Consider the following 26,328-nt stretch of genomic DNA (forward strand, 5'->3'; position numbering starts at 1 on the left):
TCACACCGCCACCAACGCCTTCACTCCTGCGGGAGAGTGCGTCAGCCGGACAATTATCAGCGCCTTTCCGAAAGTGAACCGTGAATTGGAATTCCTCCAGCTCCTCTATCCATCTGGCATATCGACCCCTCGGATCCTTTGTGTTCTTGAGCCACTGAAGACCGCAATGGTCCGTGAACCACTGGAACGGCTTACCAAGAAGGTAAGTACGGAACTTCCTGACAGCGAATATCAGGGCAAACATTTCCTTGTCACGAATATGCCAATTGCGTTCAGCGGCAGAAAATGTCTTAGAGGCAAAACACACCGGTCTGTCCTGCCCACTTTCCGTACGTTGCGACAGGACACATCCGAGTCCCGTATCCGAGGCATCTGTGCTTATTTCGAATTCTCTGGTCATGTCTGGAAGCTGTAGCGTAGTGGCCTGACAGAGGGCATCCTTTAGTCTCACGAATGCCTGCTCTCGGTCTACATTCCAGGAGAAACGCGCCTTACCCGAGATCTCGTGTAGTGGCGCCGCCAGCTGTTGAAGATTCGGCACGAAGTCGCTGTAATAGTTGCAGAGGCCGGTGAACTGCCGGACTTGTTTCGTTGTCTCCGGTCGGGGCCAGTTCCGGATCACCTCCACCCTCTCCGGGTCAGGTTCAAGACCTTCCGTTGAGACCACGTGACCAAGAAAACGAATGCGACGACGACAGGGAACCACCTTGGAGCTCTTCACCGTCAAACCTGCCTGTCTCAGTCTTTGTAAGACAGCCTGTAACAGTGACAAATGCTCGACTATCGTGGTGCCTCCCACAATAATATCGTCCAAGTACGCGGTCACGCCGTGTCCGAGCAGACCGCGCAACACCTCGGTCATCAGACGTGAGAAACAGCCCGGAGCTCCCTTGGCCCCAAATGGCATAACCAGAAATTCCCACTTGTTATCCTCGGTCAGAAACGCCGTCTTTTCCGGTCTTCCGGTGCTATTGGAACTTGCCAATAGGCCGAATTCAGGTCCAATGTTGTGAAAATCCGTGAACCAGCCAAACTGTCAAGACATTCCTTCACTGATGGGAGGTACGCTACTTCATCTACTGTTTGTCGGTTCAGCTCTCGAAAATCTACCGCAAAACGATATGACCCGTCCGACTTTTTTACCATCAAAATTGGGGCAGACCATGGCGACGTCGATTTCTGGATTATTCCTCTTTCTTCCATGTTCATAATCTGCCTCCGAACTTCGGGCCGCAAATGATAGGGGGTACGGCGTGCTCGGACTGCCACCGGGGGGCGATTCCCAGTGTTGATCGAGAACTGAACAATGTTTGTTCGACCCAATTCGTCGTCTGTGTTTGCGAAAACATCTCGGTAACTGTTTAACAGCCTCCTGAGCGTTCCCCGGTCTCGATCGCCTAGTTCTGCGCCCGACAGATCAACCTGAACCGGGCCGTTTCTGTCTGGTTTCGTTCCGTTAGCCACTGCCGCCACTTGCCCCTCGCTGACTTCTCCCAAGACAGAGTTCGCATACAACCTCACTGGCTCTGCTCCAGCATTCTTCACAAGGACCGGAATCCTGTTATCGACATCCGACCGTGCTATACAGGGGCAGAGGGCGACACCAAGCCGCACCGCCTTCGATGGATCGGGGTCAAAGATGACATCACGTGCCGACGCCCCGAAATCAAACGCCATGACGTCGACCAGTCGCTCTGAGAAAGGATCCAGGGTATAATCTGATGCCAAACAGACGGAAACCGGCTGCTGCGGTGTACCTTCACGCCTTGCCTCCAACTGGATGCAATGACTACCGATATGTAGAGACCGCTTCGAAAAATCCACGCTGAATGTCTTGAACTTCCTGAGCACATCCGTGCCCAGGATTGCCGGTGCCGAGAGGTCCTTGACAACCAGAATGCGAGCGTTGCTGACCGCGGCTGGTCCGATCAGGAGGTCCGCTGAAATCTGGCCGACACACTGCAGCGGTATCCCGTTAGCTCCGATTGGATTCTGCTCAGCTGTGGAAAGAGGAACGGAGCTGACTCCCGGTAGAGCCGCCGACACGCACGAGACCACCGCGCCCGTGTCCACCAACCACGTACACGGCAGCTTTCCAATACGACCTCTCACATGCAGAGAACAAGCCGAGGGCCCTTCAGCTGACCGCACCGGTAGAGCAGTACCAGTTCTGAGGCATTTTCCTTGAGAGCTGGTTACCGCCCGCCCCTCGGCAGTAACCCACTTCAGTTTAAATTTAACGGACAATCGTACTGAGTGTGGCCGAACTCATTGCATCTCCAACAGGTGACCGGCGCTGGACGGCCTCTACCACGACCTACCGGTGCCCTGAAACATTCCCTCTGCATGTGTCCCGGTGAACCGCAAGTCCAACATGTTCGACGTGATCCCCTCTCCTCTCCGCCGGTGGCCCCCGGCCGCTGGCCACCGGTCCGTCCACCTCGCGCGCTCCTGCACTCCCCCTGGACGTGCCCCTGCGCACCGCAGGTCCAGCACTGGACATTGGCCGAGCCGCGCGATGACGTCATGGCGCCTCGGGCTGCGCCGGCCGCCGGTCCTCCACGGGTCGGCCGAGCCCGCGGGCCGCCGGACTGGATCGCCTGTACCATACGCGATAATTCAGCGACCTCTCCCCGCAGCTGGGCTACCTCACCACCCTCCTCTGCTCCTAGCTCCGCGACCTGTTGTACCGGCGCATGTGACCCCGAGGACGCCAGAGCCTCATCTACGCGTCGAGCATGCTCCGGCAACTTATCAGCAGTGACGTCGGGAAACATCAGGCGCAACTGGGACGACACATTTGGATTGATCCCATCCAAAAAACGGCTTTTGAGCAGCGTCTTGGCTACCGGGGCGTCAGTATCAGTGCCTGGAAACGCACCACGGAACAGAGAGCATAAAACAGACAGGAACATACCGTATGTCTCCTCGGGCTTCTTCCGCCGTTTCTCGAAACTCTCCTGGTACCACCTGGTTGAGTTGCCGAACTCCCGCCTCAGGGCTGCCTTCAGACTTGCGACGTCCTTCTTGTCATCTTCCGAAAGAGAATCCATCACACTGATTCTCGATCCAAGGCCCAGTAGGGCCTTCCCTACCGCCTTACTTTCGTCTCCAACGGTGAGACGACACGCATCCACGCGTCGGAGAAAATCGTCCAGATCTTCCCCGTCCCCCCACACCAACCGATTGTCTCGCTCCATCACTGCACTTATCCCACCGCTGCCACCAGTGTGACCGCGCGCTCTCACTCACCTCAAACCGTAGACTGGCGCTCCGCCGCTCCGTCGCCCAGGTCCCGGTCACGGCGGCAGGCGAGCGCAGAGGCGCGCCCAGGCACGCACACGCGGGGTGCCCCAACTTATGCACATCACACGATAATTGGTAGTCACTGAAGCTTCAGAGCATCACTGACAGGTGGCACCCATGTCGTACAGTTTTCGAAATATCTCGAATTTCGGCTTTGCCCCAACTCCGGCATTGCCCCAACTCGGCCCCCGCCGAAGTTAGTTGGTAGCACTGCTGCTCCACGGCGTACATTTCCTACCAGCCCATAGGGTTTACATGTTAAATGGCCTGTTTTCGGCGAGCGATATCTCGGTCAACCTTTGAAGGAATCAATGGTTCTTGGTCTCAAATGATAGATCGATGAATTTTCTTTCGACAATTCCTCTACCATTTTTCACGAAACCCAGCCGATCTTCTACGGCGTACAGGGTAAAGATTTCTCTGCACGCCAGCACCCGCGATCCGCCTCTCCGATGGTCGGCGCGCGGTCCGCGGTAGCGCAGTCGGTAGCGTATCGGCCTACGGATCCGAGGGTCGTGAGTTCGAATCCTGGGAGCGCCGCGTGATTTTGGCTAGAATTGAATGATGTAGATTCTTGAATGTTTGCATAATCAATTAGTAATAGCTAATTGAATGTATCTGCCCACTAATCGGCCCCTAAAACCTGTTATTTAAGGAATTTAAGAAATGAATGTCACGTGCGCGTCACGACTGCCAACCATAAGCGCTACCATATTCTAGTTTGAACTAACTTTTTGCTAGTCCCGACCACATATAGTAGGTTTTCTAGTAGTTATACTAGAAATTCCCACCAAAGTTCGTCCTACCCTTCACTCAATATACCCTAGCCCCAACTTCCCCTAATGAAGTTATTTAACATACATGCCATTTTTGCGTAGCTGAAGCCACCGTTGATTTTCATGCTTTATAACCGAAACAAATATTGAATATCCATTCATGATGATCTCAGATTTACTTATCCCAAGCTGCGTCTTATCGGAAAAGAAACGGTCTGAAATTTTCACAACATGTGTAGAATTGATGTATGATAAGGTGTACGAAAAACGGCGGCGCTCCGCGCCGCCGTTTTTGAGATATTCGCGAAAAACCACAAGGGGGGGTGTTCAAACACCTCCCCCCAGCAGGGCGCGGGTTAACCGGTAGCGTCTGAGGTCAGGTCAAGTGACTGAAGTTACGGGTTCGGTTTTTAGTAAATAACTTCGCAAAAAATGGCCGCAGAGCCGCGATTTTGGCATCATTGTGTTCGCCTAGCTCAGGTGCATCGAATGGTATACTTTTTGCTAGGGTGAGGTCAATTTATGTAGTTGACCTCGGGTCAAGGTCAGGTCAGAGCCCCCAGGTCACGAAGCTGGGCAAAGGGTATCATATGGCATATCATTCGATTCGGAAGGTCTTCCCGAGTCCATTGGTGTCTTTTCCGACTCTCTAGCTCCATTTGACCGGGAGTTATTGACGAAAAACTCGCACGACCCTAACGACGTCATAAATGACGTCACGCAAGGGTTAAAATGTAAAAGTGAAGCATTGGACTTTGCAAGGAGTGCATGAAATCACGATACCATTTATGTGAGATAGTTTTAGATCATTCTCGGCGCCAAAATAGCAGTTTTTATATTTCCCCATTGATTTATAACAGTGATGTCACGTGACCGACCTGACCTCATGTAACCTAAAAAAATTCCCAGATATACAAGTTGTAAGACCTCTGAAGGACACCATGTATGCGTCCTGTAACTTTCATCTCGGACAGCTATGGTCATTGGCGTCCAAAACAATGTCAGAACTAAACAGCCTTTTTCACCCTCGCGCTTATAGGAAAGAGGGTTGGATGAAACCTCTTCACTTTTTTTCAGATGACTCAGACTTCAATTGAAATTTCAGTAACCCGTGATGTCACTAGGCAGCTTTACCACGCCATTTGTAAGCTCCCCTCCCGAAATCACTATTCGAAACCGTTATCGTGACGTAAAATAAATACATTTATAGAAAGAACACCTTCCTAATTTTTTGCATACTTCTTAACAATGAGCCAAATATTTTTTTTTAAGAAATAAAAATTCCAAAAAATTTGGTCCCTAAGTCCAAAAAATACAAATGAAAGAAAACTCGATATGTCACATATCAAAAATAGCGTATTTTTCGAAATTTCAAAAATACATCTTAATATCTGTTTCATTGCAAGTTCAATGTTATATAATATTTGGCATTTGAATAATCCGTCTTAGAGTTACAGCCCGCCAAACTTAGCACTGCAAAGCAAGATCCAAAAAATATTATACACCATAACTCAAAAAATACTTATCTGATAAGCCTGAAATTGTTACAGGTGGATTCAGAGCCCCTGATTACCCCTGAGACCAATTCTCGTCAAATTCCGAGGGATGAGGGTGTCAAATTGGAAAAAAGTGGTACGATCTAGCGTGGAATGCCCCAGCTTTCACAGGGAAATGAAACTTGCAGGATCTAGTATCCATTACGAGTCTCACAACTTGTATATCTCGGATTTTTTGTAAAGGTCACATGAGGTCAGGTCATTTTCGTGACCTCACCATTATAAGTCAATGGGGAAAAATGAAAACTGCTATTCTGGCGCCGGGAACGATCTCCAACTATCTCAAGCACACAGAATTGTGATTTGATGCACTCCTCGCAAGGTTAGATGCGTCACTTTTGCAATGTTGTCACGTCATCAAGGTCATACTAGTTTTTCGTCAATAACTCCCGATCAAATTGAGCTAGCGAGTCGGGAAAGCCACCAATAGACTCAAGAAGATCTGCCGAATCGAATGATATTCGACATGACCTCTTTTGACCAGCTTCGTGACCTGGGGGCGCTGACCTGACCGTGACCTGAGGTCAACACTCTAAGTTGACCTGACCCAAACAAAAAGTATACCATTCGACGCGCCTGAGCAAGGCGAGCACGATGCTGCCAAAGTCGCGGCTCTGCGGCCGTTTTTGCGAAGTTATTCACCAAAAACTGAGCCTTACCTTGGGGCACTTGACCTGACCTCAGAGGTCACCGGTTGACCTAGGACCTTAAAATCGGGTACCAATCTCTGCGTCTCATAACGGTGCAGACGCTCGTTTTTTCCGCGACGCGCTAGCTCCACCAGGGGCGAAACGGCGAGGGGGGATCGTACCCACCCACCCCCCTCGGCCGGCGCGTATGTAGAAAACCAATAGGTCCGGCGAGGGTTCAATGTGTTTCATCGTCTTCTCTGATGAACTCTGTTTGTGGGACAGCACTCGAAATGCCCATGCACCCCTTCAATTCCATAGAATAAAGCACGAAAGCACCCAACTACACGATTTCGCCATAGGGCCCCATGTAAACAACCACAGCCTTTCACTGTGGTTCAATGGCGGCGCATTTTACGTACCTATGCCGCAGAGGCAGCTGTCCCTTCTAGTCTTCATTTCTATGAAAATTAGGCAAGTTTGAGACGGATGGCATTGGATTGGGCTTCAGCTACCTTCTACACATTTCACTGAATAACTCTGAAATATCGGGGAAAAACTGATAATCCCTTTCAACTCCATGCCTAATCACGTGACACGGCTCCAGCCAGCAGCTTTTAAACCGGCAGCGACACGTTTCCTTTAGTTGGAGTGAGTGTGCGTGTGTCGGTGTTAGTGTATGCTGTTGCTGCGATGGATGATTGTTGTTTGCCGTATAGGTACCATGTTTTGACTCTCCTAACCGTTTTATTCCCTGACAGTTGACAGGTGATAGTGGCCCTGCTGTGGAGTGCCAGTGATCAGCGGCGAGTGGTCCGCTTGTACTGACGGTGCCCCGGCAGCAGGACGGCACTGTACTGACAGTGCCCCGGCAGCAGGACGGCACTGTACTGACAGTGCCCCGGCAGCAGGACGGCACTGTACTGACAGTGCCCCGGCAGCAGGACGGCACTGTACTGACAGTGCCCCGGCAGCAGGACGGCACTGTACTGACAGTGCCCCGGCAGCAGGACGGCACTGTACTGACAGTGCCCCGGCAGCAGGACGGCACTGTACTGACAGTGCCCCGGCAGCAGGACGGCACTGTACTGACAGTGCCCCGGCAGCAGGACGGCACTGTACTGACGGTGCCCCGGCAGCAGGACGGCACTGTACTGACAGTGCCCCGGCAGCAGGACGGCACTGCGCGGCCGCCACCGACCGAGGCCGCGATTGCTGCCATACTTCGCGGGCCGCCAGGGATTCGGCCGACATGATCAAGCGGCGCCGTTAGCGGCCGCCGTCGGTAATCAGCGCCGGCACGGCGGCCGCCCGGGTGCGGCCGGTGGCGGGGCGGTGCTGCCCAGGGGGGGGGGGGGGCAGTGCTGCCCGGCGGCCGCCCAGGTGCGGCCGGTGCATCATCGGTGGCGGGGCGGTGCGGCCGGTCACTCAGACAATAGCACAGTGGGGATTTTTCCGACCTAGCACGTCTTTATTCGTAGAGGGCAAACCATAGGTAGTATTGAAGCAAGCTTGTGCACAGATGTTGGCTGGTGTTCTGGTGAGAGTGTTACCTGTAAATGTGCATGATCAACATAGTATAGGGGGTTAATTAGAACCCCGGCCCAGCCGTTTGGCCCCTGATCAAGCTTGAGCTTCGCGGAAAATTCAAGCGTGCTGTCTATGACGAGATGAGGCTGAATATATCCAATTTCAAAGTCCAAGGTCATTAGTTGACTTTCCAAGTCAGTTTAATGACCCAGCTAAAGTTGGAAAATCGAGACCTCTTGGAACTTAGTAAAGTTAGGGTGTTACGGGGTATTTTGGGGTGCTGATCACGAATTTCATGTAAGTTTTGATCACAGACGATGTCTTCATGCATTTAGGCCAGGTCCGGTCAGGTCAGGTCAGGTCAACCAGTAGGCGTTCTGCCGGCCATCCATAGTATGTATGTGTCGCCTACTACTGACAGCTTCGTAACAAGGTACGAAGGCACCAGAACTACTTCGTAAATATTCAAATGGTTGCTTATTTCGAAATCAGCACCACAAACTACCCTAGAAGCAAGTAAAACTCGAAAAAGTGAACCAAGGTCATCAACTGTCAATGACCTTGACCTGACCTTCACGTGACCTTGACACCCACCATAATGCACGGCACCAACATCATTTCACATATTTGAACGCTTAAAACCACAAAAAGACTGGAAACCGAGGATAATGTGAGCTGGCATACGCCGAATCGCGATTCCGGCCAAACATGGTCTCGAGAAATATGCCACAGGTCAAAGGTCAGTTGGGTCAGAGTCATGAAATTTTTAGGTTAGATGTACAATTGATGATCTCGAGGGCAACGAAAGTTTCGTCGCGATCAGCTGCTTTTTGCGCGAGTGATTTGCGGAAAACCATGGGGCTTTATCCGACCCCTTCCCCCTCCCCCTCCCCACAAGTGCGAGGGTTGATAAGGTTACGGTATGTATAATTTACGCTTGTCATCCTATTCCTAATGAATGTGTCTCAGAAAATATGCATCATATAAATCATGAAGTAAAATTATTCGCCAATGTCCGGAACATACGTGCTGTTTGCCCTAGCGCTCCTCGAGTGGGGTGTTAAGATACTCTAATGTGAATATTCCGTGTTCAGGCAAGTTTCGGCAGCCAAATTAGGCGTTGTCTTGTGCAGGAGAAAGTGGCGAATTCGGTAGGATATGTTTCGGAGTGGAAAAAGTGTGGAAACATTGTTGATTTCCTACACTTATCTAGAATACCATTCCTTTAATATGGTGTTTGTAAGGTTTCTTTGTAAATGGCATTTTGTGACCTTAGTAAGATTGTGGCATACTTTCTGTTTGCCATTCCATTTCCTAATAAAGGTGCCTTTCAGAAGATATGCAACTTTAACCCTATTCCTGGCGGGGGGGGGGGCCTCAGGAGCCCCCCCCCCCCTGAGGTTTTTTGGTTATATCTCCCAAACGCGTTGAGCTAGAAAGCTCAAATTTTCTGACTTTTCCTAAAAGGCTTCTACGCAACATGTCTGAAAATTTTGAGTTGATCTGACCTCAGGTCAGGTCACCAGAGGCGGTTTGGTGACGCTACCTCAGAAAAGTTTGCAATCACGCCAGAGCTAGAGTTTTTGACCGATCAATTTCTTCTCTTCAGGGTTTAGTTAGGGTACCAGTATGTGCAATTTTTATATCTCGGAATTTTGATATCGGTGACCTAAGGTCAGGTCAATTTCGCGACCTCCCCATTATAAGTCAATGGGGGAAAAATCAACTCCCTGTTTTTACCACTAAAACGGGTCGGAATGGCCCCATATACCATACATGACTTCATATACGATCAACCTTCACTACCTTGAGGTCTGTTTTGCTGTTGGGCAGCTGTGAGGTCATGTGACGTCATCAAAGGTCACCAAAGGTTTTTGGCCAATAACTCCGTACAGGAACAAGATACAGACGCGTGGATGGTCTCATTGTGTTCAGCTCGTCAAGACGCATCGAATGATATACATGATGACCTCGAGGTCACGTGACCTGAGGTCAACCTTTGACCTTGACCTTTCGAGGTCAACATATATATCATTCGATGCGGATTAACGAGAGGATCACGATGATGTCCTTAGTTTGTTCCTATCTTGACTAATTCGAAAGTTATTCGAGAAAAACTCTCCATATCTAGCGCCGCCATTTTGACTTTTTCGACCCCTGTGACGTCATCTTTGACCTGACCTGAAAATGACCTTAGTAAAAATTGTAGATCTTGGCCGTGCGTATCCGATGCCGTTTACCGCTTGTCGCTATCTTGCTTCGTTCTCGAGATCTCAGGGGGGGCCGAATCGGCCCCCCCCCCCGCCAGTTTCTTGTCCCGGCGGAGCCCGCCAGGAATAGGGTTAAGACCTCGCAAGAATAAAACCAACAGGACAGTACATACAATGAAATTGAGCTATACTTTCGGGCCTTACTGAGCCTCATTGAGTTATCACGGATGAATGTGAACTTTGGGCGCATTTTCCCTAGTCTTGCTGTAAACAAACAAATAAAACAATGCCATATATGAACAATTCAGACATTTCTTAGCCCCACTGACACAAAAAAAAGAAACAAAAACCCCAAAAAGATTTTTGGAATTAGGACGCGCTAGATCCGAAAAATCCCCACTGTGCATTAGATTTAACAACTGGATTGGGCCGGATAGGTTATGGAATACGCCGATGGATTTCAGACTGGTTATAGAGTCACATTTTTTATTGGTTCAATCATTGATTCATTTGTTTTTTCTTTCGATTCAAAATTTCAATCACCCTTCGATTCCTTCAAAAAGAATTAGTGAATCGATTCCTTTCGATTTCGAGAATCATAAAAGGAATGATTGACGTTTCCTTCAGCAAAAAAAAGTTATTGAACGAATCTTTTTTCGATTCGATTTAAAGTCCCTGATTCAGGGATAGTATTGTATTTGTTGTGTTCTTTTTGTTGTCATGCAATGGTCATCACATGGCAGTAGTGTTATCATTTGGTGATCATGAATTATGTTCACGTCATTTTTCTTTTCTTTTTTGACTTCATGAATCATTATCTTTTTTATTCAATCAACCCAGATTCCCAATGCGTTTCATTCAATCATGGCTTGTGAATCCAACAATCCTGACGGTGAATCAAACCTTTTTGATTCAGCGAAGTTTGTTTGATTCAATCCAATCGATTCAATCACGGGTGAATCGAGCAGCAGTCTGATGGATTGAAATATTAGATTGTTTTGGTATAATCATCGGTGGAAAAGCTTACCTTCGGACTTAACCCTCGCCCTGGCAGGGCATTTTTCATAACGTGGCCTGACAGGGGGGGGGGTCGATGCGACCCCCTCGTGATTGGCTCCTATGGCACCTAGAAACACCAAATTTGGTAGGTAGGTGCCCCCCGGAATTTTCGCCCCTGTGCAAGTGTGTTTGCTCTAGGTCAATATTTAGGAGTGTTGTTTTTTTTTTGGGGGGGTATAAATGTAAAAAGTGCGCTTAAAAAGGTCGAAATTAACTTAAAACTTTTCATGGTGTGTCAAAAGTGGAAATAGCCGCTGCGCCGTCTGGCAACCCAGCAGCCCGCCGCCATAGGGAAATTCATACTTTTTGTCGCTTTTTCGCTCCTTATGATCACTTGTATTGTATTGTATTGTATTTACATTTAAGAGCGATCCACATACAAAGTGCGTGGCGATTACTGCTCAGAATCCGTATCCGCGGTTGCTAATCTAATCATTCAAAACATTTGCACATTCACTCACGTCAAAACAAGGACAAAACACTCTCAGGACAGCCTCATCGCTCTTACCCATTAGCCTCATCACCCCCATGCTGTTGGTCAGCGACGATGTGCTGATTCATCGTCCACGATTGCGGCTTTAAAGGGACCCTCCCACCTTAACATTAGATTTGAGTTGAGATAGCCAAAATGGGGTCCCTGGCTCACAATTACCGGTTTCGGCACTCACAACATCGAGAAATGCCTTAAATCGGAAATATTGAATTTCAAAATTGCAGCATTTTGATTCAGAGGGGCTAATGCTTAGGAATACCCCTCTGAATGTGTGACGTCAGCGCAGATATCTAACGATTTTTAAATGTTTGACTAAAACGTTTTGTAGCACGCGGTGGTATATGCTATTTGCGCGCAACATCTGCCGCAAACGCCGCACTTCTAAAATAAAGTCGCTAGAAACAGCGGAGATCCCAAAAAAGTAAACAAAAGTAAAAGTCTAATATCTTCAAAACCGGTGAATATTTTTCGGTGAAATTTGGTAGATATTCGTTTTCGCTCTTTCTGAACCGAGCGACATCACTTTCATGCCAATTCATAAACTTTTTTGAAGGTGGGAGGGTCCCTTTAACAGCGCGGGTGAAGCGGGCGGGAGGCAGCTGCGACAGGTGAGGTGGAAGGCTGTTCAGCAGAGCTGCAGCTCGATAGCCGAACCGCCGCTTGCCCGTTTCCAGCCGCGGACGGGGAAGATGAAAGAGGTGATCTTGCCTGGATGGTCTCTCGCGGATAGCGCTATTAGCGACGAACAGGGCTGCTAGTTGCTCGGGTTCTCGGCGCTGTATGACGGTCGTCAAGTTAGATGTAAGTGAATCCTAATCTATAATCTAAGATTCGGAGTCAGGCGAGCCCCTCCGATTTGGACCAAACTTGGTCAGTAGATAGTACGTAACATCCTGATTACGATGCACTCAAAATCTAAGCTCGGCCCGCCATATTTACGGGATGTTTGAATTTCAAGGTCATTCGGGCGAGCCACTACGATTCCCGTCAAAATTGGTGTACGGATACTCTGGATGCTCCTCATTACGAAAATTTCAAAATGTAAGCTCGGCCCGCCATATTTACGAAGTTACGGAGGTTTGAATTTCAAGGTCATTTGGGCGAGCCCCTGCGATTTCCGTTAAAATTGATATACGGACATATTACATCCTCCTCATTACAAATATCATAAAAGTTAAGCTCGGCCCGCCATATTTTTCAATTTACGGAGTGCCAAAGTTACGGAATTTCAATGTCATTGGGAGAGCCCCTCCGGTTTTCGTCAAAATTTGTGTGCGGACACATTACATGCTCCTCATTACGAATATCGTAAAAGCTAAGCTTGGCCCGCACTATTTCAAACGTTACTGTGGTTTGAAACTCACTGATATTCAAACATCTGTAGCTTTTGAAATAGTGCGGGCCGAGCTTAATTTTTATGATATTCGTAATGAGGAGCATGTCATGTGTCCGCATACAAATTTTGACGAAAATCGGAGGGGCTCTCGCCTCTCCCAATGACCTTGAAATTCCGTAACTTTGTCACTCCGTAAATTGAAAAATATGGCGGGCCGAGCTTAACTTTTATGATATTTGTAATGAGGATGTAATATGTCCGTATACCAATTTTAACGGAAATCGCAGGGGCTCGCCCAAATGACCTTGAAATTCAAACCTCCGTAACTTCGTAAATATGGCGGGCCGAGCTTAAATTTTGTAATTTTCGTAATGAGGAGCATCCAGAGTATCCGTACACCAATTTTGACGGGAATCGTAGGGGCTCGCCCGAATGACCTTGAAATTCAAACATCCCGTAAATATGGCGGGCCGAGCTTAGATTTTGAGTGCATCGTAATCAGGATGTTACGTAATATCTACTGACCAAGTTTGGTCCAAATCGGAGGGGCTCGCCTGACTCCGAATCTTAGATAATAGATTAGGATTCACTTACATCTAACTTGACGACCGTCGCTGTATGACCTTGTGTGCGATGACAAGGGTGTGGAAATCGGACATATCGCGCGGGGACAACCACCCGAGTTTTGTTCGCAGGTGACCAGGTCGGAGACATGGTCAAATTTACGGCGGCCGAAAATAACTCTAGCGGCAAAGTTAAGAATTTTTTGGAGTCGACCGAAATTTTTTTTGGGACCCATTACCATAAACTGAAAGGCAGTACTGGATACGCGATACAACGAGTGCCGTCACGAGCGTTCGAATGATGCCGTCTGGGAGACAGTGGCGCGCGTGTGAAAGACCAATCAACAGTCCCGTACACCGGCGGCAGAGTTCAGAGACGTGTGCGTCCCATGACAGAGTGCTGTCGAAAGTGACGCCAAGGTTCCCGACCTGTGCGCACGGTTGCAACGCTGCGTCGCGGAATGGTACTCTAAAGTCTGGTAATTTACGTAGATTTTGACGACTGCCAAATACAATAAGCTGTGTTTTACTTGCGTTCACTTTAGAGGGCGTTAGCGCAAAGCCAGTCGTTGAGAGACGCGAGGGAGTCCTCCATGCGCGAGATGAGAACTTCGAGGTCCCGAGCTGGACCGCTAACCAATAGGTACTTGAGTGTCATCGGCATACTGAAACACTTTTGCGTCGCCCGCGTATAGCGATAAGTTGTTAGAGAAAATGGTGAAAAGAAGCGGCCCTAACGCAGAGCCCTGGAAGACACCCATGGCATTAGAAAGAGGCCTAGACAGCACTCGACGTCCGGATACATCTTGCAAAGACATGCTCTGAGTGTGTCCATGTAGATAGGCGGCGAACCAGGAAATTTCAATGCCGTGTAACATCAGTTTTTGCATCAGAAGATCGTGGTCAATCACGTCAAAACATTTACTGAGATCGAGAAGGCATAGCATTGACAAATCTCCCCTATCAGTGGCGGCCAGGATGTGTTCAGTGACGGACAGCAACGCGGTTTCCGTGGAGTGCCGGGGGCGGAAGCCGTGCTGGGAGGATGCCAGAAGGTGATTATGGGAGAGGTAGGCGTAGAGCTGCTGATGGACAATGCGTTGTTTTTGAGCGCCCATTTGGCCTAATGCTACCAACTGTTACTGGCTACCCCTGGCACAAACACCCGGTGCGAAATGGTCCCACGGACCGAAGCACCTAACTAACAAATGAAATGAAATGGACTGGGGATCGAGATTCAAATTTGGAAGCAAAAGTAGACGAAGATGATGACAGAGGAGCTCCGGCCATGATGCCGGCGGCGACACGGCTGAGGGCCGGTCGGCTGCCCGATCCATCAGCCCGCATCGCCGGCCGGCCGCCTCATAATCAACACAGCTGACCGCCATGCCGGTGCCACTTTACAGTCATGGTGTGGCTAAGATTCTTACAGATAAGGTTGGGACGCTAGTCACGTGATCCTTTGTCCTGCTTTTCCCAACCTTACTCACGATTTTCATAAGCCTTGATTTATTCTTGAAACACTTTGCACAGAGGCGTTTGTAGTTAATTTATTTACAAAAACTAATTCAATGATATTTGAAATTAGCAACACATTTTTACTCGCAATCCCAAACAAAAGTTGAATTTATTCGCGTTTCATTAATTTAATCAGCTGGCAACCATCACCCATCGTCCTCGATGTAGTCGAACTTGGTGCACTCGGATAGTGTTCGAAATTTGTTTCGCTTACTTGTTGCTATGGCGACCGGACAGTACATACGCTTTTTATTCGTCAACAAGCGCTTGCGGAGCTGCCGCTCACACTTTTGAACACAGCCTTTATGCGTCAGTTGTGTGACGCGTCATATCCGCAACATGTTTCTTGAGGCTCGAAAACCATTCAATTCATCTCCTTCAAAAAGAAGTGTTTTGTAACCTTTTCGATATGTATTTTGGGCTTAATTGCTAGCTCTATTCATCCTTTCTTGCGTGAGGATAGAGTCAGCACTCGGGGACCATTCGTTGAAAGCAAGATACAACGACGAGGAGAAGGTCTTGTAAAAAGTCGCAGCGATTGCATTGAGCATTAAATAACGAAAATATGTTTAGCCCCCACCGCCTCAGGCGATCACGTTCACGTGCCGTCACCTACCGGCACCGGCGGCTGGTGGTGCCCAGTCACGGCTGCCGCCTTCTGCACGGCGGCGGTCGGTAAACCGCCGGCTCACAGCCGGCCACCGGTACCGCCGTGGCCATGGACCTCCGCAGACGAAATAAAAACACAATTATTGCAAAAAAAAAACTGTTGGAAACCTTTCATGCCTGAAATGACCTCAGGGAAATAAGGAGGGGCCACGGGTGCAATTTTCAGATTCATTGTATCATGTTTACCGGTATACCCAGTGCATGCGTAAGGGGGCGCCCTGCATTCGAAAGAGAGGCAACTGTGAGACCTGCAGGGGCGCCGCTGATGCCCATTTGGGCGCCTGCATGCAATAGAGAGACGCCTATGAAGCTAAAGGGGGCGCCTCCATGCGAAAAAAGGGTCGCCTCGGGCCCTCGGTAGCAAGAGAGTCGCTTATGAAACGCTACTAAGGGTAGGGCGCCGTCTGTGGCAAATATATAGGTACTGAACAGAAGACGGATAGGGGGGGGGGGGCGCCTTCGGCGCCCGTAAAAAAAGTGGTGCCGACTTTCCGAACTGTCCGCTTTGGTGGTTACGCCCCTGACCTGACCCGACCTGGCCTAAATGCATGAAGACATCATCTGTAATCCAAAATATTTTTCCGACTTTTGGGTCATTGACGTGACATAAGAGGTCACCATTTGACCTATGAACGCCCGTAAATAATGATGCGGACTTTCCGCACCGTCCGCTTGGGTGGTTACGCCCCTGACCTGACCCGACCTGGCCTAAATGCATGAAGACATCATCTGTAATAAAATAACATGATATTCGTGATCAGCATCCCGAAAACCCCTAAAGCAGCCACACTTTACGACGTTCTAACAGGTCCCAATTTTCCCGACTTTTGGGTCAGTGACGTGACCTAAGACGTCACCATTTCACCTATGACCTTAAAACCGGGTACCGGGTACCGTCTTGTGTCGACCTACACGATGTTTTTCCCGCAAGGCTCTAGTTCAATTAGGAGCCAAACGCGAGGGGGATCGTACCAACTTCCCCTCCCCTCGGGCCCGTCGAAGGACGCAAAATGGCCTGTACCGGCGAGGGTTAACATGCAAGAGAAATCGACATGATATCACATTGTTATTCGCATTCATAGGCACGTGTTTTGTATTGCGTAGGTATTGCGTAGGTAAAAAAAAAAATGCGTAGGTGGTAGTACCGGTTGGTTTTAATTGTAAACTAGAGGTACAGGTTTACGCGACAACTGTATGTTTTGATATGTATGATTAACGGATGCATTAATTTGGGTGTAGAATCTTGCATTTTATCGGTATTATTTGCGTAGATTTTGATAACTGTTTTTAACACGCGCACCGACGGGGGTCTGCGCCAACTTAGTACCGACGGGGAGGGGGGGGGGGCGGATGACCGCCCCTCCCCTGAGATCTCGAGAACGAAGCAAGATAGCGACAAGCGGTAAACGGCATCGGATACGCACGGACATGGTCTACAATTTTTACAAAGGTCATTTTCAGGTCAGGTCAAAGATGACGTCACAGGGGTAAAAAGTCAAAATGGCGGCGCTAGATATGGAGAGTTTTTCTCGAATAACTTTAGAATTAGTCAAGATAGGAACAAACTAAGGGCATCATCGTGATCCTCTCGTCAATCTGCATCGAATGATATATATGTTGACTTCGAAAGGTCAAGGTCAAAGGTTGACCTCAGGTCACGTGACCTCGAGGTCATCTTGTATATCATTCGATGCGTCTTGACGAGCTGAACACAATGAGACCATCCGCGCAGCTGTATCTTGTTCCTGTAAGGTGTTATTGGCAAAAAAATCTTAAGTGACCTTTGATGACGTCACATGACCTTACGGCTGCCCAACAGCAAAACAGACCTCAAGGTAGTGAAGGTTGATCGTATATGAAGTCATGTATGGTATATGGGGCCATTCCGACCCGTTTTAGTGGTAAAAACAGGGAGTTGATTTTTCCCCCATTGACTTATAATGGGGAGGTCGCGAAATTTACCTGACCTTAGGTCACCGATATCAAAATTCCGAGATATGCAAATTGTAGCAACTAATGACGTAATAACATCCTGCGACTTTCAAGGGCCTCCAACATCTACTGTAGCTCTGGCACGGTGACAAAGTTGCAAAAAAGTGACTTGAGGTTGGGTCATTCAAAGTGACCTGGTGACCTGACCTGAATAGTAAGGAGGTTCAAACTTGCAAACCATGTGTAAAATTGATGAGAGAATAGTCGTACAAAATTTCGTGGCGCTACGCGCCGTGGTTTTCCCGCTATTCGCGAAAAACCTCAGGGGGGCGGATATCCGCCCCTCCCCCCCGTCGGTGCGCATGTTAACCCTCGCCCTGGCAGGGCATTTTTCATAACAAGCCATGGCGGGGGTCGATGCGACCCCCCCCTCGCGATTGGCTCCTATGGCACCTAGAAACATCAAATTTGGTAAGTAGTTGGGCCTCCTGAAGTTCTCGCCCCTGTGCAAATTTGGTTGTTCTAGGTCAATATTTAGGGGTGTTTTTGGGGGATATAAATGTAAAAATTTCACTAAAAACAGGTCAAAAGTATTTCGCTTATAACTTTTGATCTAATTAAGATAGAGCAAAAAGAAAAGTACCAGTGAACTTAGCACGTCAAGGCGCGTTGAATGATATACTTTTTAGCTTGCTTAAGTGTACTTAAAGCTTTTTCTTAATTTTTAAGAAGACTTTAATTAATTAATTAATTAAGTTCAGGTTAACCAAATTGCATCATATTGCATATCATTCGATTCGGCTGATCACCAGGAACACAATGACATCATTTCTTTAGCTCTAGCATCATTATGTCCCAAGTTATCGGCAAAAACGTCATTTGACCTCAGTTGACCTCATTTGACCTGACCCATGGATAAGTACACCAAACAAAGAAGCACCAAGTGACCTGCTGTTAAGTACTGTGGTTTCAAAGCACAAAAGTGATAGAACGAATATCTCCGGATATACGAAGCGGATATCTCCAGTATTTTCCGAATTTAGTATTTTCCCATAGGCTTAACATTGCGACGCAATGACCTCTAACTGACCTCAGGTCAGTGACCTAAAAAACCCAACGATATGTTATACAACTCGGTGAACTTAGCACATCCTGAAAGTTTGAAGGAAATCAGTCCAAAACTGTGAGTTGGACAGGTGCAAAAAGAAAATTAAAATTTGACCTTGACCTTGTACCGGTTTTTCTGACCTGGTGACCTGGGGCCGATTCGAGATGGCGCACTAGGAAGCTAGTAGGACTAGGCGGCCAAGTGACACTTGAATGTAGTGACACTAAGCGGTATTTTACACCAATCGGCTAGTGGCTCAGCGCGAACCGAAATCGCATAGTGTCTAGTACACATAAATGAATAAAGACACACCAGTAAAACACTTGATACATGTGATAAAAGCGGTAATGAAAGCGACAAATAAAGGTACTCCAGTCCAGCGGGATAAAAACAACGATTTGAAATGCTACGAAGAAATACGCTGGTTCCACGCTGCAGTCGCTCTATAGAGAAACTCCTCTTCGCTAATTCGGTCCCAACTCTCGGCAACTGCAACTGTCCCCCTGTTGTTGCTCGAGTGGTTCGAGAACATACGTCGGCCTGACTGAGGAGCTTCTCTCGAAGATACTCTGAGGCGTTTGGATTTGTAAGTGTGCGTTTGATCGTAGCGTTGTCCTGTGTGCCAATGATATCCTCTATCTTTCCCCACTTAAACTGGCTTCTAGACTCTGTAATGTGGTCAAACTTTCTGAGACCCACCACAATCCTCACAGCAAAATAATTTAGAACTTTTTGCAAGCGATTTTTCTGAGTTTTATTGCAACCACCCCAGACAGTAGCGCAATACCGAATGTGAGGGAGCACCAGAGCTTCGATCAAAAGGTTGCGTGTGCAGCGTGGGATTCTGTTGCGCATCCTACCTATGCTAATGATGATCATGTTACACCTTTGAATGATGGTGGTGATGTGTGACTCCCACGTTAAGTTATCATCTACATTGACCCCCAGCACTCTTACGCTCTGCGAGGCAGACACAAATGAGTCACCGAATGAAAGTTGGATGTTCCTGTCGTCCATGTTTCTGCGCTGTGATTTGATAAAAACCATTTCAGTTTTCTCGGGATTGATTTTAAGCCTGTTCTGGAGGCACCATTCATGAGTACGTGACAAAGTGCGTTCTAGTCGGGAGTACAATGATTGAATGTTATCAGGAGTATCAAAATCGAGCAGCTGGAGATCATCTGCGTAGGCCACGATATCTTAGTGTCGCACAGGTAAGAGGTGATGTCATTAGTGTACAATAAAAACAAAACTGGTCCCAGGATCGAACCCTGGACGACCCCGTGGGTGATGGAGCGAGTCTCCGACTGGGCGAGAACAGTCTGCGAGCGGTCACGCAGCCAGCCGGCAAACCAGCGGCTCTCGATGCCGTACCAGCCCAGCTTGTCCAGAAGGCGGCCATGCTCGACACTGTCAAAGGCTTTGGACGTGTCAGCCGTGATAAGGGATGTCACGGCACCCCTGTCAATGTTCTCTGTGGCATAGGTGACAGTGTCAAGCAGGGCCGCCTCCGTGAACAAGCCGGGCCTAAAACCGTACTGTTCAGGACACAAAACATGGTGAGTCGACAGATAATTTATGAGCTGGTTGCACACCACACGCTCAGCGAGCTTCGCTACGACTGGCAGAATCGATATCGGTCTATAGTTGCCGGGATCGGCTACGTCACCCTTCTTGTGCAGTGGGGTCACGGTCGCAGCCTTCCACTCCAACGGAAGCTCACCACTCGTGATCGACAAGTTGACCAGCTTGAGCAGGTGAGGTCCGATGACCGGAAATGTGGTCCGCAACATGTGGACGGTGATGCCGTCTGGTCCGGCGGCACGCGAGGTGCTCATGCGGCTCAGAGCTGTGGAGAGTTCAGGCAGCGTCACCGGCCTGGGAGCGAAGCTGCCGCTGCAGACACGAGGTGGCCGAGGCGGCAGCCGCTCACCAGTATCGCTCTCCGCCAGAGCAGCCGCCACGCTGGGTCCTATCGAGGCGAAGTGGTCGTTGAGCTTGTTGGCCCACTGCTGGTCCGTTGCAGCTGGTGAAGTGGTCCTGGGCCGGGCCTTCCCTGAGGCAACCAGAAACTGCCGCACGTTCTTCCACGTCTTGGGTCGGGAGTACTTGTAGGAGTGCTCGAAGAACGCGGCGCAGGCCCGATTTAGTGTGGTCTTCACAGCATTGCGGCAGGTGCGGCGCTGCTGCTGAGTACTCTCGGAAGGCGCGCGGTCGCGAGCCCGGCGCGCTCGGCGGCGGGCCGCCATTGCCGCCTGCACCTCCTCGTCTCGGAGCCAAGGGTAGGCCTGATGACGGAGCTGGAGGGTACGCATCGGCATATGGTGGTCGATGATGGGATGCCAGGTGGCCAGGAAGGCGGTCCACATGTCGGAGATGTTGTCGCAGTCGGTGACGCCCGACCAGTCGGCCAGCAGGAGGTCGAGGCACATGGCGTCAGTGTTCACCCGCCGGGTGGGCCTGACGGTCACGGTGACGCGCTGCCGTGGCTCTCTGACGCCGGCGACGGTAGTGCTGATCAGGTCGTGGTCGGATATGTCGCAAGGTGTAACCCTCGTCTCGGTGGCAGTCTGCGGCCTGTTGGTTACGATGTGGTCGATCAGGGTCGGGTTCTCGCTCTGTCTGGTCGGCGAGGTCACCAGCTGATGGAGGCTGAGCTCCTGCAGCAGCCGCAGGTAGGACACAACACCGGGCTTGGCCGGTCGCAGGGTATCGATGTTGAAATCGCCGAGAAGGTATGTTGGCAGGTAGAGCACTTCATGGGCCGGATAAATCCGTTATCCACGGATAAATCCGTGGACCGGATTAGATTGGATCCCAAATTTGGAAAAATAGAACGGATCTGGGCGGGCCGGATTTGGGAATTGAATGTTGAACACGGATCAGAACGGATAAAATTGTAGCATTCAATATTCATGTTAAGAATTAGGTAACTTAACCCGCGCCCTGCTGGGGGTCCTGGATTTCCACGCCCTGCTGGGGGGGGGGTGTTTGAACACCCCCCCTTGTAACTCGGCTCCTGGGCTACGTAGCGATACGCGGAAGGCGGCGTTCGAAAGAGCGTCAAAAATAATGACGAAATCACTTCGGTCAATTTTTTGGTCAGGTCAAAGGTCAGGTCACCAGAGGTCATTGAAGGCAAAATTTCGCCGATTTCCAGGTCGAATGTCGAAAATTTCCAAGAAGCCAACGCATAACTCGGGAACCAATAGAGCTACAGCGCCTCGGAAAAGCGCATTCGATAGCCCTATTAACGCCCTTATTGAGTAATTTTCTCAGATTTGACCTAACGTCAACGGTTTTGCCTGCAGGGGGCAAAAACTGCAAAAATAGCCGATTTTTTCGGAAACAGTTTTTCTGCAATTACTTTTGACCCAAGCCTTGTACGAGCTTATTTTTACCGGCATCGTATTCCTCTCGTTAAGACGCATCGAATGAACTATGACTTGACCTTGAAAGGTCAACTTGAAAATTTGACCTCAGGTCAAGGTCATGACCTGACCGGAAAGGGTCATGTTGCATATCAGTCGATCCGTATCGTCGAGCTGAACACATCTAAGGCGTTTTCAGCGCTCTAGCATGCCTCTATCAAAAGTTATTTGCGAAAAACTGTTAGATACCATTCGTGACCTAAGATGACCTCAGGGCATAAACAAGGGTCACGGACACCATTTTCAAGTTCGGTGTGTCTAAACCACTTGTAATTCGTTGTTTGGGAGTGTTTATAATGTCTTTCATCCAAAAGAGGCGCATTTCAATTTTCTCCCATTGGCTTATAATGGGGAGGTCGCAAAATTGACCTGACCTTAGGTCATCGATATCAAAATTCTGAGATATACATTTTGTACATGCTATTGCTCTTAGCAATCGCTGAAAGTTTCAAAGCGATCGGTCACTCGGTGTAGCTATGACAGACATTGAAAGTTTTTATGAGGTGAGGTCACTTCAAGTGACCTGGTGACCTGACCTTGAATGACCTTGGTCTGAAATTTTTACAACATGTGTAGAATTGATGTATGATAAGGTGTACCAAAAACGGCGGCGCTCCGCGCCGCCGTTTTTTAGATATTCGCGAAAAACCACAAGGGGGGGTGTTCAAACACCCCCCCCAGCAGGGCGCGGGTTAACTTGTTAGGCACTGCAGCAGAAGTATTAATTGATTTACATGAGATTTATAAGCATACCTTTGTGAGCCATGATAGTCTGTAAGGTATATGGCAGCACCAACCAAATTTTTAAATATAGATGGTCACAACCAGGGATGCGGAGCCGTGGAAATTTCAGACGGCTCCGGCTCCGGCTCCGGCTCCGGAGAAAAAAATCGGCTCCGGCTCCGGCTCCGGCTCCGGGTGAAATGTCATGGCGGCTCCGGCTCCGGCTCCGGCTCCGAGTAAAATGATCCGGCTCCGGCGGCTCCGGCTCCGGCGGCTCCGGTTCCGGCTTCTACGCAGTACATCCCCTATGCGATCAATTAAATACGGGTGGAAGAAAAAAGGCGATGGGACTGGTACACGTTGCTTCTGTATTTGTATAACAAGGCTAGTTTGAATACCACATTGTTTTGCGCCTTGTACTGTTAAACCGAACTAGGTAAATAATTTTTTCTCTTTAAAAAAGGAGCCGGAGTCGCCCCCTTTTTTGACGGCTCCGGCTCCGGCTCCGGCTCCGGGCTATATTGTTTCACGGCTCCGGCTCCGGCTCCGGCTCTGGGCAAAATATGCCGGCTCCGGCGGCTCCGGCTCCGGCTCCGGCTCCGGCTCCGCATCCCTGGTCACAACATAAAATCTGCAGACTCAGCCATGTTCCTAACCGAGGAAGCGAGAACAACCGCCATGGCATCATATCCACCATGGCTCGCTGGTTCCTGAATAAGATACGAATCATGTAAAAAAATGTGTTAATAACTCACTTGTCCTGAGAACAGTCCCCATATAATATGTATAAAAACGATAATGCGTTCTCGAATTTTTCAATCTTCCAGACAGCAACAAACACTGCGCAAGGTTAGAAACACATGCGCAATAACAGATGCTTTTAACCCGCGCCCTGCTGGGGGTCCTGGATTTCCACGCCCTGCTGGGGGGGGGGGTGTTTGAACACCCCCCCTTCTAACTCGGCTCCAGGGCCACGTAGCGATACGCGGAAGGCGGCGTTCGAAAGAGCGTCAAAAATAATGAGGAAATCACTTCAGTCAATTTTTTTGGTCAGGTCAAAGGTCAGGTCACCAGAGGTCATTGAAGGCAAAATTTCGCCGATTTCCAGGTCGAATGTCGAAAATTTCCAAGAAGCCAACGCATAACTCGGGAACCAATAGAGCTACAGCGCCGCGGAAAAGCGCATTCGATAGCCCTATTAACGCCCTTTCTGAGTAATTCACTCAGATTTGACCTAACTTCAACGGTTTTGCCTACAGGGGGCAAAAACTGCAAAAATAGCCGACTTTTTCGGAAACAGTTTTTCTGCAATAACTTTTGACCCAAGCCTTGTACGAGCTTACTTTTACCGGCATCGTGTTCCTCTCGTCAAGACGCATCGAATGAACTATAACTTGACCTTGAAAGGTCAACTTGAAAATTTGACCTCAGGTCAAGGTCACGACCTGACCGGAAAGGGTCATGTTGCATATCAGTCGATCCGTATCGTCGAGCTGAACACATCTAAGGCGTTTTCATCGCTCTAGCATGCCTCTGTCAAAAGTTATTTGCGAAAAACTGTTAGATACCATTCGTGACCTAAGATGACCTCAGGGCATAAACAGGGGTCACGGACACCATTTTCATGTTCAGTGTGTCTAAAACACTTGTAATTCAGTGTTTGGGAGTGTTTATAATGCCTTTCGTCCAAAAGAGGCGCATTTCAATTTTCTCCCATTGACTTATAATGGGGAGGTCGCAAAATTGACCTGACCTTAGGTCATCGATATCAAAATTCTGAGATATACATTTTGTACATGCTATTGCTCTTAGCAATCGCTGAAAGTTTCAAAGCGATCGGTCACTCGGTGTAGCTATGACAGACATTGAAACTTTTTATGAGGTGAGGTCACTTCAAGTGACCTGGTGACCTGACCTTGAATGACCTTGGTCTGAAATTTTGACAACATGTGTAGAATTGATGTATGATAAGGTGTACCAAAAACGGCGGCGCTCCGCGCCGCCGTTTTTGAGATTTTCGCGAAAAACCACAAGGGGGGTGTTCAAACACCCCCCCCCCAGCAGGGCGCGGGTTAACCAGCTGAATAAAACGCTGCAAAAAAAGTTTTAAACTTGGCGCAATGCCTCGTGGATGATTTTTTTAGAAATAAAAACGATCCAAGACGATATTAAATTCTGATGTTATCAACATTTTCAGTGTAAATGACGCCAAAAAAAAATATTTTCTGATCAGAAATTCAACTTAAAGGGTAAACGAATCAATATTACGTCATCAGCTCGCCTATTTCATAAAGAGAGAGCGGATCTTAAAAAAATCAATCCTTGCTTGCTTTTTTGCGCCACTATCGTCAATTTTGTCTGTGTATTGTGTTGTGTCATCTTGTTGATACGACAAAATGCCGGTTTAACTTATCTTCCTTTCATTTTAGGACCAAAGTCAGGCTCAAGGCTATTTAATACCTACCTTTTCAGCTGGGTTTTCAGTGTCAAATTCTTTGTAGAGTGTGTCAGACCACATTCCAAGGCTAGTTTCCAAACAATGTGTTTTGAGATGTTTTGATTCTGCCTTTTCCCATATAGAATGTTGCCAATGTCATGAAACTTTATTTATTCATTGTATTATACTTATTATTACCTACCATTTGACTTACTAATTGATTGTGGTTTTGCTATATGAATATGTACTCTTCCTTTTATAGACCACAGTAGATTCTTAACAATTCTAATGATAGCCAACCTTGTGAAATGCTGAGGTCCATGTCAATGTGTTACCCCTATCCTTAGCAATGCAGCTTTTACCACAAAATGTATTTTGCAGTGGCTAAGATTGCTGTTATTACAATTTGATAGCTTCCTAGTGTCCAACGTTTGGATCTTATGGCGATATGCTGATAGTCTCACAACCGGTTTGTAATGAAACGGATTATTATGGATATTTTTTGGATGTATGGCTGAGATACGGGCCATGGGCGGGCCGGATTTTGAAATTCAAAGAAACACGGATAATGGGCGGATCTGGATATGACTTGCCGGATATGGGCCGGGCCGGATCCTGAAAAGCCTATCCGTGAAGTGCTCTATTGGCAGGTCATTAGCTAGGACGTCCGCAAGTTGCCGCTGAAGGTCTTCCAGGGCTGGAGTCATCCGGCTGGATGGCGGCCGATAGCCGACGCCGACGATGATCTTGGCGTGGTCACCGACCTGCAGCCAGAGGGTCTCAAGGGCGGAGCCGGCAGCGGGGGTTTGCAGCTCCTTGGTCCGTAGTTCGCTGCGAAGGAGGATGGCCACACCACCCGCGCTACCCCCGCCCGGCCGGTCCCGCCTCAGGATCTGATAACCGGGAACGATCAGCGTGCGGTCATCGACGTCACTATTGATAAAGGTCTCGGTGAGGCAGATGATGTCAAGCCGGTAGGTCATCAGCAGCTGGGCCAGCTGGTCCAGGTGGGCAGTCACGGATCGGATGTTGAGATGTCCGAGTCTCATGGG

General features: G+C 48.7%; 1 protein-coding gene across 1 annotated transcript; it reads right to left on the bottom strand.

Annotated features, from left to right (window-relative positions):
- On the bottom strand, window positions 1–26,325 carry LOC122384420. Its single transcript, XM_043371802.1, has 4 exons — window positions 26,041–26,325; window positions 19,956–21,345; window positions 2,918–3,034; window positions 1–26 (listed from the first exon to the last, which is right to left on the bottom strand). The coding sequence occupies exons 1-4, from the start codon at window positions 26,323–26,325 to the stop codon at window positions 1–3; spliced, it is 1,818 nt and encodes a 605-aa protein (XP_043227737.1).
- Window positions 26,326–26,328: the final 3 nt, after the last annotated feature.

This window comes from Amphibalanus amphitrite, unplaced genomic scaffold, assembly GCF_019059575.1.
Source record: "Amphibalanus amphitrite isolate SeventyFive unplaced genomic scaffold, NRLGWU_Aamphi_draft 000189F_arrow, whole genome shotgun sequence".
NCBI classification, from domain to species: Eukaryota; Metazoa; Arthropoda; class Thecostraca; order Balanomorpha; family Balanidae; genus Amphibalanus; species Amphibalanus amphitrite.